Consider the following 24,824-nt stretch of genomic DNA (forward strand, 5'->3'; position numbering starts at 1 on the left):
CCATCTACAGGAATTTAAGGCCAAAGTGGTGTGTTAAAGTTATACCCCTCAACCATCATTTTTAGCGTTGTAAGTCCGCAGACATACAGTTGAGCCACTGGGGTCTCGAAAATTATCTACGTTAGCTTCTCGTGTTCATTCGTGGAGTCAATTTGAACTTTCAAATCACGGAAAAGTTGGCATCAGTTTGCAGCATGCACGGAAGAACAACTGGAGAAGACATTTTCATGGAAGTGCATAAAATATTCCAAGACTATAACCGTCAGTAGAATCAGCTTAGAGGTGTAACAGTTGATGGAGGAAAAAACATGGCTGGAGTAAAGAAGGGTCTCGTCGGGCTGATCAGGAAACAGTTGGAAGATCTTCAACTTCCAAGCGTTCTGTTCATACACTGTATCATACATCAGCAAGCACTCTGTGGAAAAGAATTAGATATTTCTTGTGTATGGAACTTAGTCATGCATTTAGTCATTGCCAGTTCAAGGCATTTCTTGAAGAAATTGATTCGGATTTCTGTGACTTGCCTTATCACACGGCGGTGAGGTGGCCCAGCTGTGGTAAAGTCTTGTCTCGTTTTTATAAGCTGGGAAGAGAAATAGATATATTTCTTATCGAGAAATATAGAGCCGATCCACTTCTGTCGGATCCAACCTGGTTGTCAAAGTTGTCATTTTTGGTTGACATCATATCCCACATGAATGAATTAAACTTGAAACTTCAGGGGAAGAATAACCTTGTCTGTGTTCTCTATAGAATCATAAAAGGATTTGGGAGAAAGCTGTCATTGTTTGAAGCACATTTGGAAGAAGGAAACCTCTCTCATTTTCAGCATTTCAATGAGTTTCATGCGGGAATCACAGAAGATATCAACCTGGAGTTTCAGAAAAAGATTATTGGTGATTTAAATAAGGATTTTTAGAGAGATTTTCGGATCTCAACAGAATCGAAAGTGACATTCTCCTTTTTCAGAATTCTTTTGATTGTGTCAATGATGACGTGCCAGTGGAACTTCAGCTGGAGGTAATTGATTTGCAAGGAAATGACTTATTGAATTTAACAGCTGCATACCTGAAGATGATTTTCCAAAGTTGAAGCAGTTCGCATCTGGTATGGCATCAGTGTTCGGAACAACTTATATCTGTGAACAAGCATTTTCAAAAATGAAGTATATGAAGTCGGTACATCGATCAAGGTTGACTGATGAACATATGAAATCAATTCTAATGATTGGATGCAGTAATTCAAAACCGAACATTGAAGATATTTTGAAAGTCAAACGCCAATTTCATAAATCTCACTAACTTTTTTGCGGCTTAGTGAAATTCAAATATGTACTCACTATGTGCGATGTGACAATTGTTTTTGCAAATGTCACCTTCTTTGATAACCTTTTGGTAAATAAAAATGTTGGTTGTATTTCTGTTTGTTTTTTTATTACATGTGTGTATTATATGCTGCTCCCACATGGCTAATGTGGCATTTTAAATTTAGTGTTAAGTCTTTTACAGAGAGCTTTCGTTCTAGCTTATGAGTATTGAACATAATGATCATGCGGCCCACACTTCTCATTCCCCAAGTAATCTGTCCCCCTGTGAGAAAAGTTTGGTGACCCCTGTTCTATACTGTCAGATGAGCCAATGAAATTGAGTGGATTAAGGCTATTAAACGAAAAACATTGCCGAAGAAAGTGTGTTTGTTCCGAGGACTTTTCAGACTGAATCACCATACCAAAAGATAAAATTAGTTATGCAATTAAAAAAAAACCCTATAAACGAAAACTATTGAAACATTCACAAAGTCCAAGTAAACTGGCAAACTGCAGTGTTGATCAAAATTAAGAAACATATTCATTTTTGCAAAGTGAATTAGACAGTTCGATTGGTTAAACAAGTGTTATTATTTCCGACAGTATTTGTGATTAAAGCATTACGGAAACGACAAATTCGTTTACACAGTACGACGAATCGGACTTTAAACCTCACAACGATCAAAAAGATGAACAGATGAAACTGTAGAATGGACGGCAGCTGGCTGTTGTGGAAACACAATTGTAGAGGACGACGTTTCGAAAGTCTTCCGCCTTTCGTCTTCACTGGCCTGAATACAAACATAACTTTAATAGAGAAAAAGTGGTTCAAACTAAACCCAAAGGATGGAATATGTGCAATCCTGGTTGCAGAGGAACCATATAAGCGTTCTGGAGTGGCCATCGCAGTCACCCGATCTCAACCCAATTGAAAACGTTTGGCATGAGTTGAAGACCAGGGTAAATCAGCGTCATCCGAAAAACTTGCAAGAATTTGAGGCCTTCTGTAAAGAAGAATTGGAGAAAGTACCAGTCGAGTACTGTCAAACGATCAAGGAGGGCTATGAGGAGAGATTGCGCCAAGTAATTCACCTTAAAGGCTGCGCAAAGGTTGAACCATTAAAGTATACACACGAACACTTTCTGCCCCTCCTGTGTTTGGTTATTTGTTTATAGACAATTTATTTGTCGTTCAATTTACATAAAAATTTATGTAGATATGTGTTGATATAATATTCATAATATACTATACTTTCATTATCCTAATCATGATACTTTTTAAGTTATGATGAAAAACTACTCGCTACGCAGGGGTACGATCACTTTCTGTCGTAACTGTAGGTATTTTTTCTTAGAATTCTAGTTCATCGGTCTTGTTTTCTATGGTTACGTAATGGTTATTTTCATTTGGTGATTTATACATTTTCATTTTTTATGTAATTATATTATTGTTTGTTGTTTCTCGAATCAGTATTACTTTTAACTGGTAAGATTTTCTTTCGGAAGTTGTAAAAGAGTTTTAATTGTTTACATTCATTACTGTATTGGCCACAGCATGTTAAGGCGTGTGACTCGTAATCTGAGGGTCGCGGGTTCGCATCCCCGTCGCGCCAAATATGCTCGCCCTTTCAGCCGTGGGGCGTTATAATTTTACGGTCAATCCCACTATTCGTTGGTAAAAGAGTAGCTCAAGAGTTGGCGGTGGGTGGTGATGACTAGCTGCCTTCACTCTAGTCTTATACTGCTAAATTAGGGACGGTAGCACAGATAGCCCTCGAGTAGCTTTGTGCGAAATTCAAAACAAACAAAAGTATTAGCCACCTATATTAGACTTCCTTTTTCACGGTGAAGTCGATCTACGATCGTGATGTTACGTGTTTGTTTCGGCTTTGTCTGTAGTGTTGGAGATGACTTTCCTGTTTGCATTTGGTGGCAATCAAGGCTCCCACAAAGGAGAGTTGATTTTATTTTGTATTTTTCTTGGATTAATGTTTATATATGATGCAGAAGTTCGTAAGATTTGATCGACGCTGTGTCTGTGCACTCCCCGTTTGGGTGAGCTGTTATCGCTCCTATAGACTTCTGATATCGTTTCAAACCTCGTCAGGTACGTTATAGAGGAAGCATAAGGTTTGACGATATTAATTGTTGTGTGTAGAAGCAAATCGTTAATATCTTTACATGCTGTCTCTGTTTTATTTGTTTTGAATTGTTCGCAAATGTGTAAATATTACATGCTGTTAGTAAACAAAGTTTACATTTTCTCATCCAAAGGATCAATTGAAATTGATTTTAAATGAATGTGAGATGTGTCATTATCGTGAAAAATTAAGGTACAAGACTCAGTTTCTTTAGAATTATGGAAACTTTTTAAAAGTACTGTATGTATGTGAACTTGAAATAATACACACATGTAAACTTATAATAATATTTACATAAAATTATATTAAGTTCACATACATACATTACTTTAACTAAGTTTCCATAATTGTAAAGAATTTAAGTCTTGTATCTTAATTTACAAGGTACAATACTTACTTCCATTATATTGACAATACTACTACTGCTATATGACTACTAAATTACAGTAGAGGTGGAAATGAGAAACCTTTACATTTGAAGAACGTTGCCTTCCTTGTTACTGTTACACAGTCATCACAAGTAATACTAATAGTCTTAACTAATGGATAAATACTAAAAACTTTGTTATCCAGTAGTTTTCTTTTAGTTCAAGCAGTAGATTTATTTTTACCTCATTATGTTAGTTGAACTAGAAAGTGTTGAACTATAGCCATTAGAATCAAAATTTAATGTTAGTTAAAACAATATAGATAAAGCACATACCAATACTAACTAATTTGCTGTGGTTAAGATAAAACCAAGTTTGAAGGACCAGTGTTGTAAATTTTAAAACATATATAGCATACTTAAAATGTATAAGTTACAAATTATTTCAAAATAATGAACCTTGTGGTAACCAAATATGATAATAAGCAATTATAATGACAATAGTTTGATAAATAGAATAATCAAAATCACAAACAGAAATAATTTAAAATATTAAATTCTATTAGTTTATTATTTCTTTGATTTCAAGGTGATTTCAATTGGTTATTTAACACCAGCTCTTGCTTATAGGTAATCTTTTAATTGTACAGTTTTAGTTGTGTTTTGTGATGAAATTGAAAGTGAAAGGTCATGTTATTACTGGATATAGGAGACAAAATGTAGTTTACATATTAATCTACTGGAAGTATTAACGTAATAATAATTACTGCACTCTCAGTATTGGTTGCACCCTGAACCTCTACCAACTTCTTTAACTAGTATTTCATATATCAGCCAGCAGGTAATGATTAGTGTAAGAGTTAATAACAATTTTACTAGGTAAAAAAATATATACACGTTTAACACCCCACTCACTTCCTTTTCTTCAGAAACTGGTCACCAAACATGTTTGTTTATTTTTTAAGCAGGCTAACAAGTTTCATTAATTGTCCATCTTTTACCACCTTACAGTTATCAGTTTCATATTAAACTTGTTTCTGACCATTCATTAAGAATGCTCAGATCAAGAGATTTTCTCAGCAACATTGGTGTTTCTCAGGTATTGCAAGAATTGTCAAAATGTGTATCTGAATTATTAACATGTATAATGTAGAGCAAAATAAATCTGCTAGTAGTTGTTAATAACAAATGAGTTAAAGTATGGAGTGTCTGAAATGTCATACACTAATCCCTATCCAGTGCTGATGTCAATTGTATAGTACCAAGAGTCTATTGTGAGAAAAATACTTTATTACACATCACCTTTTTTTATCTCCTTATTAACTTTTCCATTATTGTGACAAAATTCTAAGTTTATAATTAATGTTTTTAGGTTTGTCTCATAAAACAGAACCACAAATCACATTAGAGATAAATATGGTTTTGCGTATTATTTGTTAAGCTCAAAATTACATGATGTTTTATAAGTGGTCTCTTAAATTATAAAGTTTTTCTAACAGTTAAACTCTAGTTGTACACTGTATTTTTATAAAGCTTCAGTCACTAGTTGTGTATTTTTCCCAGCATTCCACAGTGTAACCTGAAACAAATGATTAAACAGAAAAATGTCAAAAACAAGGTGACATCTTTTAGATGTAATAAAAACACAAAATCAAGACATAATGTAAAGTAAGAAAAACACAAAATCAAGACATAATGTAATGTAAAGTAATAAAAACACAAAATCAAGACATAATGTAAAGTAAGAAAAACACAAAATCAAATGTAAAGTAAGAAAAACACAAAATCAAGACATAATGGTTTGTGGTCAAAATAACTGTAAGACACTGTATGATTAACAGAAGTGGTAGTTTAGCATTTTCCATATCTTGTACCTTGGAGTGTTGTAATACTCTAATATGTGTTATTTAACTAGTATCATGCCCAAAGTTGAACAAAAATTCCAGTCTGGGTAACCAATGAATGACTATTTGGCCATAAAATAATAATCAGTTATGTAAGTGTGGCTGCCAGTTTCACTGTCATTTTTATTTGTTTCCTTTAGGTGGCATTGGTAAGAGGACTAGTATCATAAGACAAAGATATTCACAGATTAATTCACGGTCAGGACTAGTCCACTAGCATATGGTGGTATCCTTACTGTGTTTTGCATTTAAAGTCATTGCTAAAACACAGTTTACATTAAGAATATTTTTCTTGGTCTTTATAACAATGTGTATTCATTGTTTAATGTAAAGTCCTTGTTCCGACTGCTGGTTATTCATATGACAGTGAGTTAACATTATAATCTAATTTTCAAGTTAGTGTATTGTACTATCATATGTGTGGATATGTACAGTAGTGTATCCATAATATGAAGTAGCTGTAATCAACTTTTATAATTGTTTTGATATAATCAAAAATGTAAGAAAAATCTGAAGTACATCCAAGAATATTCAGTGAAATATTCCTGCATTATTGAAGAAAGGGTAGGTATTAACCCATACATTTTAAAAAATCTAGTTCGATCCTGTCTTATTTCTTTTTTTGACAAAGAATATTTCACTCGATCCCAATCTGCCCTTGTTTGACAACATTTCCATCCCAAATATATTAATAGCCCACCTTTGCATCCTTTCTAATAGTTCAAAACATTTCTGAAGATAAGTATTCCAGATTGAAAACAAATACAGGGTGGCCCGTAAGTCCCTACCCATCCATATGTTATTATGTTATATTCAATTACGCATGTATTATAAATTTGTTTCTTTCTTTTCAGAGAAAAATGGCCGATGTAAGCCCATTTATACTTGAAGAGCATATTGTGACAAGTATGTGGGTACATGAGTGTAAGAATACTGCTAACACCCTGGATACAATAAGATATATGGATGGGTAGGGACTTATGGGACATCCTGTACACTAAGTGGGACCTAACTAATTATATTATTATCTATTTAGATCTATATTTAATAATTTTGTAGCTACAACCTAAATTCATTAGTGTCAGGGCCTTTCATCCATGGGGGCATTATAATGTTACAGTTAATCCTACTATTTGTTGGTAAAAGAGTATCCCACGAATTGGTGGTGGGTGGTGAAGACTAGCCTCCTTACCTCTATTCTTACACTGCTAAATTAGGGATAACTAGCATAGATAGCCCTTTTGTAGCTTTACGCAAAATTCAAAAACAAATAAATAGATCATTGGTGCTGTAACACAGAACATTGTTTGGATGACTTAATAGATTGACCAAATTGCAGACCAAAATAAATCTTTTACATAAAACTGTTAACCTTATTCCCATCACTATTATATATATATAATTATGATGTTTCATATGTATCACCTTGCATTTATTATGGTTAACAAACGTGATATTTTTTTAACCAGGCAGAACTTTCATATACTAAATAATACATATGTTGTGATGATCTTATTGGGTTTAGTTCACTTAAAGTAGTACTGACTAGTTCAATAAAAACAGAACCAGTTATTCTAGGAATTGGTTACTAACAGATAAATATGAATTAGGCCTAACTGGACTTTTGACAAAAATAAGCGAACCGTATAGTGTTTATGCTGGGCTTCCACTAGAAAAATAACTTTCTTAGCCACTGTGGCTAAACAAAGTAATTTTCTTTTAGCCACAGTGACAGTTGTTTAGCCATAATTTTACGTCACCAAAAACTGTGTGGTGTGTGACTTTTAATATGCATCAATTCCATCCAGTAAAAAAATAGTTGTAATTATGTGAAAATCTACAAGACATTAAGTTTTGTACTATTTTTTTATTCCCTGCCAAAAAAAACAACACAAAATAAACATGATAAAGAGGAAAATAGAGATACATTTCTCAAAATAACACAGAAACAAAAAAATGACTTAAAACTAGAATACAGTAGCATGACTAGTAAGTAGATAAATCCAATGGCAGCTCTTCAGCCAAGTCATTCTCAACAAAAGATGTGGTAGAAGTTGACACTTGAGGTTCCGAAGCACATTTCTTCAACAGGGAATGGTACCCACATCTGTCTTTGTGAGTGACCCAGTATCTGAATGCAGAGCCAAAGTTAAAATGATCTAAAGGTTTGGACTCCATGGATAAGTTCAGTAACATTTCTGTCTTATCCACAGACAGACTGTTCCTGGCGTCTGTTTTGATGCTGTTGTACCTGCTAATTCCCCTCTCACAGTCAACAGATGTAACTGGAATTATTAATCCAACTGCTACAAGCTGAGACAGATTTGGAAAAGTTTGACGTGTCTGGTGGATGTATTCTTTGTAGAAGCTCTTCACGTTTCTGTTTTTGTGAGCATCCTGTTCCATTATGTTCCTTAGTAGCAGCCATTCAGTCAGTGCCTCATTCTCATTGATGAAAGAAGTGCTGGATGAGTTTCTTCAGATCATCCTCATCAGATACTGCTCTGCTGTGACATGGACCAAATATTGAAAAAAAATGACATGATCTGGGAATGCTACTTGTAGTCTTGTGACCACCTCTTCAACAAATGACTCAGCAATTTATATGCAAAAACGGCTCGTTTGGGTTGAGAAAATATTTTACATAGAAGAGCGAACAACGTTTCGACCTTCTTCGGTTATCGTCAGGTTCACAAAGAAAGAGGTAACTGACCGGAAGCTGACCACATGTTTGAAAGGGGTTGTGTAACTGTGTGTCGAAATGTAGAGGGCGGTATTAGATGTTTGAATATATAATTTTATTTATTTTATTAATATAGGTATAAAGGTGTTCCTTTATATTGGTTTATTTTGGGTTTAAGTTGCTGTATAAGTAAGGCTTCTTTGATTTTGCGTTTGTTTATGTTTGTTTCTTTATTTAGTATTTGAGTGTTTTCTATGGTTATGTTGTGTTTATTTGACTTGCAGTGTTCGAAAACGTGTGAAGGTGACTTTTATGTTCTTTGAATCTGGTTTCCATTTTCCTACTTGTTTCTCCAATATAGAAGTCGTGGCAGTTATCACATTGTATTTTATAAATAATGTTGGTGTTGTGTTTGTCAGTGTAGTTTTTACATAGTATAGACCTCAGTTTTGTGCCTGGTTTTTGAATAAATTTGGTATTAACTGGAATGTCATATTTTGTTACTAATTTTTGCCAAATGTTGGTTATTTGTTTGCTGATGTCAGGAATATATGGTATACAGCAGTATATGGTTTCGTGGTTTTTTGATTCGTGAGCTGTATTTACTTTAGTTGGTGGTTGATTTTGCTTTTTGTCTAGGTGTGTGCGTATAATGTTTTCTACGGTTTGTGGAGGAAACTTATTGATGTTGATGAAGTATTGTTTTATTTTGTCTAATTCATTGTTAATTTTATCTGGTGAGCATAGTTTTATGGCTGTGTTTATTTGGTTTCTTAGTATGTTGAGTTTTGTTTTGTTTCATGTGCTGAGTCCCAAGGAATGTATAGTCCAGTATGGGTGATTTTTCGGTGGATTTCTGTTTTGAATTGTGTGTCAGTTCTTGTAATTTTGAGGTTAAGAAATGATATTTGATTGCTTTCTTCCTGTTCACATGTGAAGTTAATGTTGGGATGTATAGAGTTAATGTGATTGAAAAAATTAAGTATGTGTTCTGTAGATTTGAATCCCGCAACCGTGTCATCTACATATCTGTACCAGTATAGTGGTGGATGTAATGCTGTGTTAATTGCTTGTGTTTCAACTTGTGTCATAAAAATATTGGCTAGGACTGGTGATACTGGGTTGCCCATGCTTAGGCCATTTGTTTGTATATAGCTTTGGTTGTTGAACATGAAGTTTGTCTTTATCGTGGTGAATTCTATGAGGGTTGCTAACTGGTTACTGGGAATATCTATAGTTGGGTTAGGGTCTCGGATATAGAGTTCTAAGGCTATCTTGCAGGCTTCAGTGGTTGGAACTTCTGTAAAGAGGGATATAACATCGAAACTGGCCATTAAGGCTTTATGATTAAGTTGATTTAGATTAGACTTGAAATTAAAAGAGTCTTTGATGAATGAGCTGGCTGATGTTACATATTTGGAGAATGCCCATGCTATGTATTTACCAAGATTGTAATTAAACGATTCATATGTGGACATCATATATTCCTGACATCAGCAAACAAATAACCAACATTTGGCAAAAATTAGTAACAAAATATGACATTCCAGTTAATACCAAATTTATTCAAAAACCAGGCACAAAACTGAGGTCTATACTATGTAAAAACTACACTGACAAACACAACACCAACATTATTTATAAAATACAATGTGATAACTGCCACGACTTCTATATTGGAGAAACAAGTAGGAAAATGGAAACCAGATTCAAAGAACATAAAAAGTCACCTTCACACGTTTTCGAACACTGCAAGTCAAATAAACACAACATAACCATAGAAAACACTCAAATACTAAATAAAGAAACAAACATAAACAAACGCAAAATCAAAGAAGCCTTACTTATACAGCAACTTAAACCCAAAATAAACCAATATAAAGGAACACCTTTATACCTATATTAATAAAATAAATAAAATTATATATTCAAACATCTAATACCGCCCTCTACATTTCGACACACAGTTACACAACCCCTTTCAAACATGTGGTCAGCTTCCGGTCAGTTACCTCTTTCTTTGTGAACCTGACGATGACCGAAGAAGGTCGAAACGTTGTTCGCTCTTCTATGTAAAATATTTTCTCAACCCAAACGAGCCGTTTTTGCATATAAATTTCTCAACAAGTGGGTTTCTCGACATCACTGAAATGACTCAGCAGCTGATCTGAACTTTTCACATTGTTTATCAATATCTTTGATGTCATGGCCTCTGTAAGAAGTGTAACCACTGGCATCAGGAGCTTGTGGGAGTTCCTTTAGTGCAGTTTGTGTGTAAGGACCAGGGATGTGCACCAGCAACTGAATTGACAGAATTGACCCATCAATAATTGCTTTAGCCTGATCATAAGATAAATCAGCTCTCTGTAGAGGTGTTGACAAAAGTCCAAGAATGTCAACAGCGTCAGCCAAAAAATGTGTCATCATAACATTTGCTGTACTAGACCATGTAGCAAGGCTTGGCCTGGAGTACCACGTTCCATTGCTACGACCTGCAGGCAGCTTATCACTGATGCAATACAGTTGACTAGTGCTTGGACAGAATCATTAAAAGAGAGCCATGTGTGAAGAACACTTGCTTGATTTTGTTGCTTTTCTCTCCATGCAATGCTTTGCTCTCTTCCAGAACCCGACACAACTTGGGAGAATATTTCAGGCTCTTTGGAAACTGGTTCAAAACTGAAATGTACTTCACAAGGTATGGCACCTGGTTTGCTGCCTTTTCAGCAGCCAACTGTAATCTGTGTGCTAGACAATGACTTGTTATTATCCAGGGACATTCCTCCTTAAATTGTGTAGCAACACCTGTTTTTATTCCTACCATGACATTTGCACCGTCAGTTGCAAGTCCAACTAAGTCAACATCAAACAGTTCTCGATCTGCCATGACTGAGCACATTGTGTTGTAGATAGAATCATCCTCAATGTTGGTCAGCTCACGCACAGCAAGGAATTGACTTGTAACCTCACCTAATATAAATTATCAGTATAGAGGTGTTTCCTACATCAGTTGCTTCATCTGCTTCAAGAGCAAAAAATGGGAAAGGCAATGCCCAAAAGTCTGCCTGCATTTCATCCTGAACTACGTGATTTAGGGCACTGTACATATCATCCAAAGACTGGCTGTGGATGTATGTGAAGCTCTCTGTTCCACTGTGACTGAGTCTGTAGTTTCTTTAGAGAGGTCACTCCCTGTTAAAAATATATAAGAACTTGTGTTTTGAAATACGACCACCAATTAAAGTAATAAACAAAGATATCTAGAAGAGTTGGCTAGCTACTTAATTTTTGATAGATATTTTCAAAATGATTGACTTTTAGAAAATTGTCAAATTGACTTTTGTTTTAAGAAAATACTGTAGAAAATAGAAAGTATCTTATTAATATTAGAATGAAGAATATTCTTACATTGAATACTTGTGGTGGAAGGAGGGAATGAAACTTCACAGTTGGGATGGCTTCCTTTGCTTGTACAAGTAATTTGGCCATCTGTGCCTGAATGCCACCTTTACACCCCACATATACATTCACAGCAGCAGTTGACATGTCCTTCTTCAAAACTTGTGATGCTACTGCACTGCGATGATCTTCTGACCGTGTGAAAGTTGTCTTTTTTAGGCTTAGTAGCAGTTTTCCCAGTAGTAGCATAAATATTTGTCTTCTTGTTATTTCTGCATAATTTGCAATGAAATGTATTTTGTTGGGAAACGTTTCAGCCAAAGAAACTGTGAAAACCAAGTTTATTTAACAACTCTGTGAAAATTGCGGGTATATATTTTTTCACACCGACAGTCTGATCACTGCTGCAAGCTTCAGTTTCTTCAGAACTGTCTTTTCTTTTGGAAGTGGATTTCCAACCATCAGCTGATGTTGTTGCTTTGACCTTCTTTTGAAAAATACTTTATATATCTATCTGTTTAGACATCTTTTTATCTGATCTAGGAGTTATCATGATCTCAATTCAAACACGTCAAACGAAACTTGGGATTTTCACTTTGATACAGACCATATGTTGGTTTGACAAAAGTCAGGTTTTCTCTGATTACTGTTTGTGTACCATGGGCAGAATCAAACATGTAGCATAAGAAATGAAAATAAAAGAAATCATTAGCACAGCTGAGTAATAATTTTTTTTAAATTTAATTTGTTAGTTGTCATGTTCCTGTATTAATAAAAATACATATATAAAGAAAGTATAGATTACAGTCAGTGGTAGTTTTTAAAGATGTTTCTTGTTTCTTTAACTCGCTAGGGGGTGCCTCTGGTCATTTGTGATCATTAATGGCGTGGGTGGTGATAAAAACCATGAAAGCTGTTCAAGACTGAAATTTGAGCAGAATAAATTAAGGAAAACCATCCAAGACCAAAAAATTATTATCTTTCACCACTGTGGTGAAACCAACACTAGATTTTTTAGGCACAAGCTGTTTCTTTTCACCAATGGCAATGTGGCTAATGGCTAGCAGAAGCCTAGTTATGATACCCTTATGTTCTCTATAGTGTAAATAATTTATGGTAAATATATTAAACTAGTTTTGAATATATATGTGCACATGTGTGTATTATTATGAAAACAAGTGAAGAACATTCTGTTGTTTATCACTGAACATACTGCTAACAAGTTGAAGACACATGCACAGAATCCTACCCAAACAACATGTTTGCACTATAAAGAAAATAAACATCTGTAAACATCTTTAATTGACAAGCCACAGCCAGGATTATACAGTGGTGAATAGTGATAGAAGGAAATGTGAGTGACAACAGAAAAGCCTATATATATATTGCAAAACTGCAATAGTAGTAGTACAAATGTTTAAGATATTGGAATTACCTTGTATAACCATGTCAGGTGATTTTGATAAATGGGTTGAAAGTGAAGAATATTTTATGTTGGAAAACAGTGAATTACAAGAGGTTGTTGAACAAGAACCAGAAAGAGAAGAATATATTGTCCTATGGCAGGTTCCACCTGTATAATCCACTCACGTGACTCTCAGTCAATACGAGAGGGAAGCTAGCCACTGGACGAGATGCCTTTCATAGAAAAGCCATTCAGTAAAATAGCTATTGACTTGATCAGGCCACTCAGGCCTGTGTCTGACAAGGGCATTTTTGGTATGTGTTGACAGTAGTCAGTTGTGTAACATGCTGTCAGAAGGAATAGCACTGGTGAGAACAGAGACACATAGTGTAGCAGAAGATCACTTGGAGATGTTTTATATGGTAGATATTCCAAGACAAATCTTGAGGAACCCAGTACTCTTAGGAACTGATGCAGGAAGTGAGAAGACTCGTCAGTATGTGGCAACTCTTTACCACCCAATATGATACTAGATGTAATTGGACTTTGTGAGAGAGTCAGTGGAGTTTTGAAGAGCACACTAAAGAAGATGTACCAAGAGTGACCATGTGATTGGGACGGTACTTGGAGATAGTATTTGCTTATCAAGAAGTCCCACAAGCAAGTACAGGATTTTCATTCTTTGAGTTACTGTATGTGTAGCCCAATCAAGTTAGAATCATTTCTGTGACAAGAAGGCCAAGACTGAACACAGACCACAACAAACTCACAGTAGAAAGGACATTTTAAAGTACAGGAAATAATCAACAAAATGGACTGCATGGTGAAGATGAAGTCCAAGATCTACCATGCCAATCTGTTGAAGAAATATTTTGGGAAAGAAGAGGACTTTGTTACAGATGCAACTATTAATTTACAAATGAACATAGCAGATGCTACTGTCATGAAGACAAAATTTGAAAACAGTGACTGCAATATCAAAAGTAGAGACCTATTAAGTCTTAAGGAATAGAGACTGACTGACAGGAAGAGGACTTGCTGTGTCAGTATGAAGATAGAGCAGGAAATAAGAATCTTAGGTAACACGGTGTCAAGATGAAGGTGAAATCCCATCAAAGAAGAACTCTACTGGAGACCCTATCCTAGGAGAGACAGGCAAAGGAACTGTAAATTAGACTACATGAGAATACTTAGTCTTAGTTTATAGTAAAAAAATATTGCAAATATTTCTCTTAACCCGTTTGGCACTGAATAACAACTTTTAATGTTTGGCATGGTGCTGAATACATGTGTTTGATACTTCAACTAATTATGGTGTCAGTACTAAAAGCATGATATCTCAGCAATGACTCAACAAAAATCCCTGAAATGTTCAGTGGTTGTACTCAATACTATATATGTTAAATTCAATACATAAGAACAACAGGAATAAAGGTCGCTTGCAGAGCTGAGCCTTCAAGTCGACTGTGGTCACCAACGTCGCTGAAAGGGTTAAAGAAGGGTTTATATCATGATATAAAAGACTGTTTATGGTAAATATTAATTATTAGTTTATTTTGTGAATGAATATTTTGATTGTTTAGTGTGTTTTTAACTATAAGAGTTTAAAAAAGGTGGTTATTTGAAGTTGTGTTTGTAACTCGTTGGTGTTGAGAATATAGTGAGCAGATGATTTAGTAATAAACATAAATAGTGTGATATGAGTGGAAAATGACAGATAAAGACAATAGCAGAAGAAAAGAAAGTCATGGCCAAGGAAAAGTTTGTCATATAGTTAACTTTGGTAGAAGTAATAGGGCTAACATTTAATAGGTTACAGTAAAAAAGGAAATAATAATAAGTTATTCCATCAAAGCATGGCTCTAAAGTAATTAAATCAACCTGAATGAACTTTGAGAAAAGGACAGGGGATATTATGAAGAAAGAAGTAAAACAGATTACTTGAAGAGTGGTATGTGACTGGGGTGGTAACTTGTGTCACAGTTGTAAGTGAATTGTACACAGACTACTAGTGCAATATAAATAGAGAAGGGTAGCTTGGTTTGACAACTAAAATTTTAAAGCAATTGAATAGGTATAAGTGAACTTTTGACAAGATGAAGAACCATATAATGTTTGATATCTAACTATAGTGTAAAGAATTTGCTGTACTTATATTAAACTAGTTATATATATATATATTTGTGTGTGTGTTATTTGTACATACATTAAACTAGTTATATATATCTGTGTGTGTATTATTTGTACATACATTAAACTAGTTATATATATTTGTGTGTGTGTTATTTGTACATACATTAAACTAGTTATATATATCTGTGTGTGTATTATTTGTACATACATTAAACTAGTTGTATATATTTGTGTGTGTGTTATTTGTACATACATTAAACTAGTTATATATATCTGTGTGTGTATTATTTGTACATACATTAAACTAGTTATATATATCTGTGTGTGTATTATTTCTACATACATTAAACTAGTTATATCAGTGTGTGTATTATTTCTACATACATTAAAGTAGTTATATATATCTGTGTGTGTGTTATTTGTACATACATTAAACTAGTTATATATATCTGTGTGTGTATTATTTGTACATACATTAAACTAGTTATATATATATATATATATCTGTGTGTGTTATTTGTACATACATTAATCTAGTTATATATATCTGTGTGTATTATTTGTACATACATTAAACTAGCTATATATATCTGTGTGTGTGTTATTTGTACATACATTAAACTAGTTATATATATCTGTGTGTGTGTTATTTGTACATACATTAAACTAGTTATATATATCTGTGTGTGTATTATTTGTACATACATTGAACTAGTTATATCTGTGTGTGTATTATTTGTACATACATTAAACTAGTTATATATATTTGTGTGTGTGTTATTTGTACATACATTAAACTAGTTATATATATCTGTGTGTGTATTATTTGTACATACATTAAACTAGTTGTATATATTTGTGTGTGTGTTATTTGTACATACATTAAACTAGTTATATATATCTGTGTGTGTATTATTTGTACATACATTAAACTAGTTATATATATCTGTGTGTGTATTATTTCTACATACATTAAACTAGTTATATCAGTGTGTGTATTATTTCTACATACATTAAAGTAGTTATATATATCTGTGTGTGTGTTATTTGTACATACATTAAACTAGTTATATATATCTGTGTGTGTATTATTTGTACATACATTAAACTAGTTATATATATATATATATCTGTGTGTGTTATTTGTACATACATTAATCTAGTTATATATATCTGTGTGTATTATTTGTACATACATTAAACTAGTTATATATATCTGTGTGTATTATTTGTACATACATTAAACTAGCTATATATATCTGTGTGTGTGTTATTTGTACATACATTAAACTAGTTATATATATCTGTGTGTGTATTATTTGTACATACATTGAACTAGTTATATCTGTCTGTGTATTATTTGTACATACATTAAACTAGTTATATATATATATATATCTGTGTGTGTATTATTTGTACATACATTAAACTAGTTATATATATCTGTGTGTGTGTTATTTGTACATACATTAAACTAGTTATATATATCTGTGTGTATTATTTGTACATACATTAAACTAGTTATATATATGTGTGTGTATTATTTGTACATACATTAAACTAGTTATATATATCTGTGTGTATTATTTGTACATACATTAAACTAGTTATATATATCTGTGTGTGTATTATTTGTACATACATTAAAGTAGTTATACATATCTGTGTGTGTATTATTTGTACATACATTAAACTAGTTATATATATCTGTGTGTATTATTTGTACATACATTAAACTAGTTATATATATCTGTGTGTATTATTTGTACATACATTAAAGTAGTTATATATATCTGTGTGTGTATTATTTGTACATACATTAAAGTAGTTATATATATCTGTGTGTGTATTATTTGTACATACATTAAACTAGTTATATATATCTGTGTGTGTATTATTTGTACATACATTAAACTAGTTATATATATCTGTGTGTGTATTATTTGTACATAGATTAAACTTGTTATATATATCTGTGTGTGTATTATTTGTACCTACATTAAAGTAGTTAAACATATCTGTGTGTGTATTATTTGTACATACATTAAACTAGTTATATATATCAGTGTGTGTATTATTTGTACATACATTAAACTTGTTATACATATCTGTGTGTGTATTATTTGTACATACATTAAAGTAGTTATATATATCTGTGTGTGTATTATTTGTACATACATTAAACTAGTTATATATATATCTGTGTGTGTATTATTTGTACATACATTAAACTAGTTATATATATCTGTGTTTGTATTATTTGTACATACATTAAACTAGTTATCTGTGTGTGTGTTATTTGTACATACATTAAACTAGTTATCTGTGTGTGTGTTATTTGTACATACATTAAACTAGTTATATATATCTGTGTGTGTGTTATTTGTACATACATTAAACTAGTTATATATATTTGTGTGTTTTATTTGTACATACATTAAACTAGTTATATATATCTGTGTGTATTATTTGTACATACATTAAACTAGTTATATATATGTGTGTATTATTTGTACATACATTAAACTAGTTATATGTATCTGTGTGTGTGTTATTTGTACATACATTAAACTAGTTATATATATCTGTGTGTTATTTGTACATACATTAAACTAGTTATATATACCTGTGTGTGTGTTATTTGTACACACATTAAACTAGTTATATGTATCTGTGTGTATTATTTGTACATACATTAAACTAGTTATATGTATCTGTGTGTGTGTTATTTGTACATACATTAAACTAGTTATATATATCTGTGTGTATTATTTGTACATACATTAAACTAGTTATATGTATCTGTGTGTGTGTTATTTGTTCATACATTAAACTAGTTATATATATCTGTGTGTTATTTGTACATACATTAAACTAGTTATATATACCTGTGTGTGTGTGTTATTTGTACATACATTAAACTAGTTATATGTATCTGTGTGTGTGTTATTTGTACATACATTAAACTAGTTTTATATATCTGTGTGTTATTTGTACATACATTAAACTAGTTATATATACCTGTGTGTGTGTTATTTGTACATACATTAAACTAGTTATATATATCTGTGTGTTATTTGTACATACATTAAACTAGTTATATATATCTGTGTGTGTTATTTGTACATACATTAAACTAGTTATATATATCTGTGTGTTATTTGTACATACATTAAACTAGTTATATATATCTGTGTGTGTTATTTGTACATACATTAAACTAGTTATATATATCTGTGTGTTATTTGTACATACATTAAACTAGTTATATATATCTGTGTGTGTGTTATTTGTACATACATTAAACTAGTTATATATATCTGTGTGTTATTTGTACATACATTAAACTAGTTATATATATCTGTGTGTTATTTGTACATACATTAAAGTAGTTATATATATCTGTGTGTGTATTATTTGTACATACATTAAACTAGTTATATATATCTGTGTGTGTATTATTTGTACATACATTAAACTAGTTATATATATCTGTGTTTGTATTATTTGTACATACATTAAACTAGTTATATATATATCTGTGTGTGTGTTATTTGTACATACATTAAACTAGTTATCTGTGTGTGTGTTATTTGTACATACATTAAACTAGTTATATATATCTGTGTGTGTGTTATTTGTACATACATTAAACTAGTTATATATATCTGTGTGTGTGTTATTTGTACATACATTAAACTAGTTATATATATTTGTGTGTTTTATTTGTACATACATTAAACTAGTTATATATATCTGTGTGTATTATTTGTACATACATTAAACTAGTTATATATATGTGTGTATTATTTGTACATACATTAAACTAGTTATATGTATCTGTGTGTGTGTTATTTGTACATACATTAAACTAGTTATATATACCTGTGTGTGTGTTATTTGTACATACATTAAACTAGTTATATGTATCTGTGTGTATTATTTGTACATACATTAAACTAGTTATATGTATCTGTGTGTGTGTTATTTGTACATACATTAAACTAGTTATATATATCTGTGTGTATTATTTGTACATACATTAAACTAGTTATATGTATCTGTGTGTGTGTTATTTGTACATACATTAAACTAGTTATATATATCTGTGTGTTATTTGTACATACATTAAACTAGTTATATATACCTGTGTGTGTGTGTTATTTGTACATACATTAAACTAGTTATATGTATCTGTGTGTGTGTTATTTGTACATACATTAAACTAGTTTTATATATCTGTGTGTTATTTGTACATACATTAAACTAGTTATATATACCTGTGTGTGTGTTATTTGTACATACATTAAACTAGTTATATATACCTGTGTGTGTGTTATTTGTACATACATTAAACTAGTTATATATATCTGTGTGTTATTTGTACATACATTAAACTAGTTATATATATCTGTGTGTGTTATTTGTACATACATTAAACTAGTTATATATATCTGTGTGTTATTTGTACATACATTAAACTAGTTATATATATCTGTGTGTGTGTTATTTGTACATACATTAAACTAGTTATATATATCTGTGTGTGTGTTATTTGTACATACATTAAACTAGTTATATATATCTGTGTGTTATTTGTACATACATTAAACTAGTTATATATATCTGTGTGTGTATTATTTGTACATACATTAAACTAGTTATATATATCTGTGTGTGTTATTTGTACATACATTAAACTAGTTATATATATCTGTGTGTTATTTGTACATACATTAAACTAGTTATATATATCTGTGTGTTATTTGTACATACATTAAACTAGTTATATGTATCTGTGTGTGTGTTATTTGTACATACATTAAACTAGTTATATGTATCTGTGTGTGTGTTATTTGTACATACATTAAACTAGTTATATATATCTGTGTGTTATTTGTACATACATTAAACTAGTTATATATATCTGTGTGTTATTTGTACATACATTAAACTAGTTATATGTATCTGTGTGTGTGTTATTTGTACATACATTAAACTAGTTATATGTATCTGTGTGTGTGTTATTTGTACATACATTAAACTAGTTATATATATCTGTGTGTTATTTGTACATACATTAAACTAGTTATATGTATCTGTGTGTGTGTTATTTGTACATACATTAAACTAGTTATATGTATCTGTGTGTGTGTTATTTGTACATACATTAAACTAGTTATATATATCTGTGTATTATTTGTACATACATTAAACTAGTTATATATATCTGTGTGTGTTATTTGTACATACATTAAACTAGTTATATATATCTGTGTGTTATTTGTACATACATTAAACTAGTTATATATATCTGTGTGTTATTTGTACATACATTAAACTAGTTATATGTATCTGTGTGTGTGTTATTTGTACATACATTAAACTAGTTATATGTATCTGTGTGTGTGTTATTTGTACATACATTAAACTAGTTATATATATCTGTGTGTTATTTGTACATACATTAAACTAGTTATATATATCTGTGTGTTATTTGTACATACATTAAACTAGTTATATGTATCTGTGTGTGTGTTATTTGTACATACATTAAACTAGTTATATGTATCTGTGTGTGTGTTATTTGTACATACATTAAACTAGTTATATATATCTGTGTGTTATTTGTACATACATTAAACTAGTTATATATACCTGTGTGTGTGTTATTTGAAAAATAAGTGAAGAGTGTGATGTTCATGTTTCTTTGAATTTATCACCAAGTGACAGACATTTACTGTATAAGAATCAAATAACAAGACATATTTATCCTCTTAAGGAGTATAAGTAAAAGTCAAGCACTAATACATCATGTGGATGGTGTTGTCTGTTTTAAAGAAGCACTAATACATCATGTGGATGGTGTTGTCTGTTTTAAAGAAGCACTAATACATCATGTAGATGGTGTTGTCTGTTTTAAGAAAACACTAATACATCATGTGGATGGTGTTGTCTGTTTTAAAGAAGCACTAATACATCATGTAGATGGTGTTGTCTGTTTTAAGAAAACACTAATACATCATGTAGATGGTGTTGTCTGTTTTAAGAAAACACATACATCATGTGGATGGTGTTGTCTGTTTTAAAGAAGCACTAATACATCATGTAGATGGTGTTGTCTGTTTTAAGAAAACACTAATACATCATGTGGATGGTGTTGTCTGTTTTAAAGAAGCACTAATACATCATGTAGATGGTGTTGTCTGTTTTAAGAAAACTAATACATCATGTGGATGGTGTTGTCTGTTTTAAAGAAGCACTAATACATCATGTGGATGGTGTTGTCTGTTTTAAGAAAACACTAATACATCATGTAGATGGTGTTGTCTGTTTTAAAGAAGCACTAATACATCATGTGGATGGTGTTGTCTGTTTTAAAGAAGCACTAATACATCATGTAGATGGTGTTGTCTGTTTTAAAGACAGTTCTTTCTTTTTCAAATTGCTGGTATTTATATACCACAACTCATCATATTCACTGTCACATTTGTAATGATTAACATGATTGTATTCACAAACCATTTAACAATAAATACTGTGTGTAACCAGTTACATGTAACTGTTTTACATCATATACTTTAGTTCAGTCTTATGAAAATGAATGCTTATGAAAGTTACAATAAATATGCATAACGTTTATTATTTAGTGACTATGTGGCAAGAGATGCCTGTATAAAACTGACAGATGACAAGAAATTGAGTGAGAAATGACAGGTTAATAACCAGTTGGCAGTCTCTAGGGACAAGACTATCAATCTAGAATAGGTGTAAATATTGTATTTATGGTTCTTTTTATAAGAGACAAGAGGCCTCATTCTCTATGTGGTAAAGATAAATGAAAGGCCATCAAAATCATAGTTATTTTGACCATGTTAAAACTGGAAAAAAGAAACATATGTATGTGATGAGGTGGCCCACTGTGCATGAATGAACCAAAAACAAGTTGGACAAAAGCTGCCATATGTTCCACAGACATTGAGCCTCCAGTAGACATAGGGTGTATGTAAGTAACATTTTCATTATACCTAAAATGTAATCTCCAAATAAAATAAACTATGAAAGGAATTAACAGTTTTGGAACACATCCATTCTACATAATGCAAAGGAACACAAAGAAGTTAATTCAAGTGCAAGTGTTCAGAGGGAATACTTGTGTAAGGAGGCTATTGTCACATAGTGATGACATCATAATGCTGTGTAGTTTACTGTAAACATGGTTCTCAGATAATGCTTACAAAACTCATTGTCAAATGTAGTAATCAAGCAGAGGCAAGGCAACATCTCCAAAATATTGTTGTCTGTCAAGTCAGACAATGTTGTATGCAGAAAGTAGTTTTAGCCATGTGAATATGAACAACTTGTGGGTGATAACACCAATGATTTATTACCATTGATCTTAAGATTGGTGGAATATGTAACTTTAAATCTGTTTATATACAGTAAGATCTATTTTATTTCCCAGACAGACACAATACAAACCTTGTGTTTTATATATTATTGAAGATTTGTTATCCTGCATTTTTTTTTTTTTTTTAGGATTGGACCAATTATTGGATGAGCCAGTCATAGAGTTGGTATATGAGCCACATCCTACAAAACATAATAATGGTTAGACTGACTGGGATAAAGTTAGAATCATCACCAAAGACAGTATTTGTAAAACAAGAAAAATCTAGGTATTTTTTTAGGTCAAACGGAAAGTTGTTCTTGGAAATCAGATATGTACAGCTACTGTTGGTTGTATCCACATTCAGTATGGACATAGAATAACTAACCAATCAATCTCAATCTACCTGGGTACAGTATAAGGCCTGTAGTAGTAGCTTGAACAGCCTGATTATTAAGATGAAAGGCAAAACACTTTTGAAATGTTGTCCTCTACACTATACTTAGTGCTGTAACACTGGGTGTGTGTGTGTGTGACCATGTAGTGCTGTAACACTGGGAACCTGTGTGATCTCAGTTTTGTAACATTAGGTTCCCATGTGGTGATGCAATTTTATAACATTGTAATTATGTTGTCTACAACACCCTCTACTAACTACTAGACACACAGAGTATTTCATTGTTTATATTAACACACAAAGATGACTTGCACTTCAGGGCCACTGGACAAGTGACATTTAACTGTTGAGGGGGATATATCCAATCAGATACCAGTAGAATACCATGTAGATGGAACAATCTGTGTAAGAATACTAATAAAAGAATCACCAATGAAAAACTTCTGTTTCAGATATAGTACATTAACACACACATATAGCTATTCTTATTCATTGCTGGTCTTTATGTGCAAGCTTTGGATTCCTACATATCCCATAATCATCATGGTTTAACTATATCTCACATATGGATTTCTACATATCCCATAATCATGGTGGTTTAACTATATCTCACATATGGATTTCTGCATATCCCACAATCATTGTGGTTTAACTATATCTCACATATGGATTTCTACATATCCCATAATCATCGTGGTTTAACTATATCTCGAGTATAAGATACCATGTGACAACTCTCACTGTACTGTAATTCAACATATATTGGGGTCTCATGTTTATACAGATTAACATAATAGTGAACTAATTAACAATAAATACATTATACAATCAATAAGCGAGAAATAAAACTTATGTTTACATAAGTAATACTTGTTTAGTTGGAAAAATAATTCAGTAAAAATGGTGACTTAAAACTCAAGAACCCAAAGTGTTGATTGGAACTGTCAGCCTGTTGTGTACTCTGTAGTTATCAGTTAAAAGTTAGTGACAGATAGCATTAGTAGCTGTCATTATACAGACAGGTTTATTAAGTTTGATTGCAGTTAAAAATTAATGACTGTGACAGATAGAATTAGTAACTGTCATTATACAGTCAGTTTGATTAAGTTTGATTGCAGTTAAAAATTAGTGACAGTGGCATTAGCTATGCCATTACACATGGAGAGTGGTTAAGTTTTATCGGAGTTATGTTTACAGAGCTGATTGCAGTTACTATCTGTTTCTTTTACATGTGATAAATAGCACATTGTTTTGTAGTCAAAGAAAGTGAGGTGTATGTTAAACAGAAACCAGTTTGAGTCACTAAAACATTTAAATGTCTACTTAGCCTTGTCTAAATGTTAAACACAAAACAGTTACAATGCCTCTATTTATCAGTAAAACTGTGTATGGTCTAAAGGTTTAGAGTTTAGTATTTCAGTAGTTCCAATAATGTACTTTGTGTAGCAGGTGTGTAGTGGGGTAAAACCTACTGCTAGTCATGTTTAAACTACATGAAACTTGGAAAAGATTGTCACGGTTTGTTTCTAAATATTTTGTTTTAAAAACAGTGTCAGATAAAGAGAACTTGTACCAGTTTAAAAGTAAAGTAGTTTATTAATTTACATAAAAGCTATGAAGATAATGTGAATTTTTAAGTGAGTATTTAATTAAAACTTTAGTATTTGTGAAGAATGTAAGTACTAATTCCTACTTGTTT

General features: G+C 31.8%; 1 protein-coding gene across 5 annotated transcripts in view; it reads left to right on the plus strand.

Moving 5' to 3' along the window:
- The first annotated feature begins 3,130 nt into the window (after positions 1–3,130).
- The window catches only part of LOC143230963 (uncharacterized), a 33,505-nt gene continuing 11,811 nt past the window's right edge, over positions 3,131–24,824 (plus strand). For 4 of the 5 annotated variants that reach the window (XM_076465360.1, XM_076465617.1, XM_076465531.1 and 1 more), the window contains exon 1: positions 3,131–3,413. Coding sequence is in view for 2 of the 5 variants with exons in the window: in XM_076465531.1 (XP_076321646.1) it covers positions 3,305–3,413 (109 nt within the window). In the remaining 3 variants the exon portion in view is untranslated. Of the gene's footprint in view, positions 3,414–22,877; positions 23,018–24,824 lie in introns of all 5 variants that reach the window. The other variant, XM_076465444.1, reaches the window with a different exon arrangement.

This window comes from Tachypleus tridentatus, chromosome 1 (genome assembly GCF_004210375.1).
Source record: "Tachypleus tridentatus isolate NWPU-2018 chromosome 1, ASM421037v1, whole genome shotgun sequence".
Classification (NCBI taxonomy): domain Eukaryota; kingdom Metazoa; phylum Arthropoda; class Merostomata; order Xiphosura; family Limulidae; genus Tachypleus; species Tachypleus tridentatus.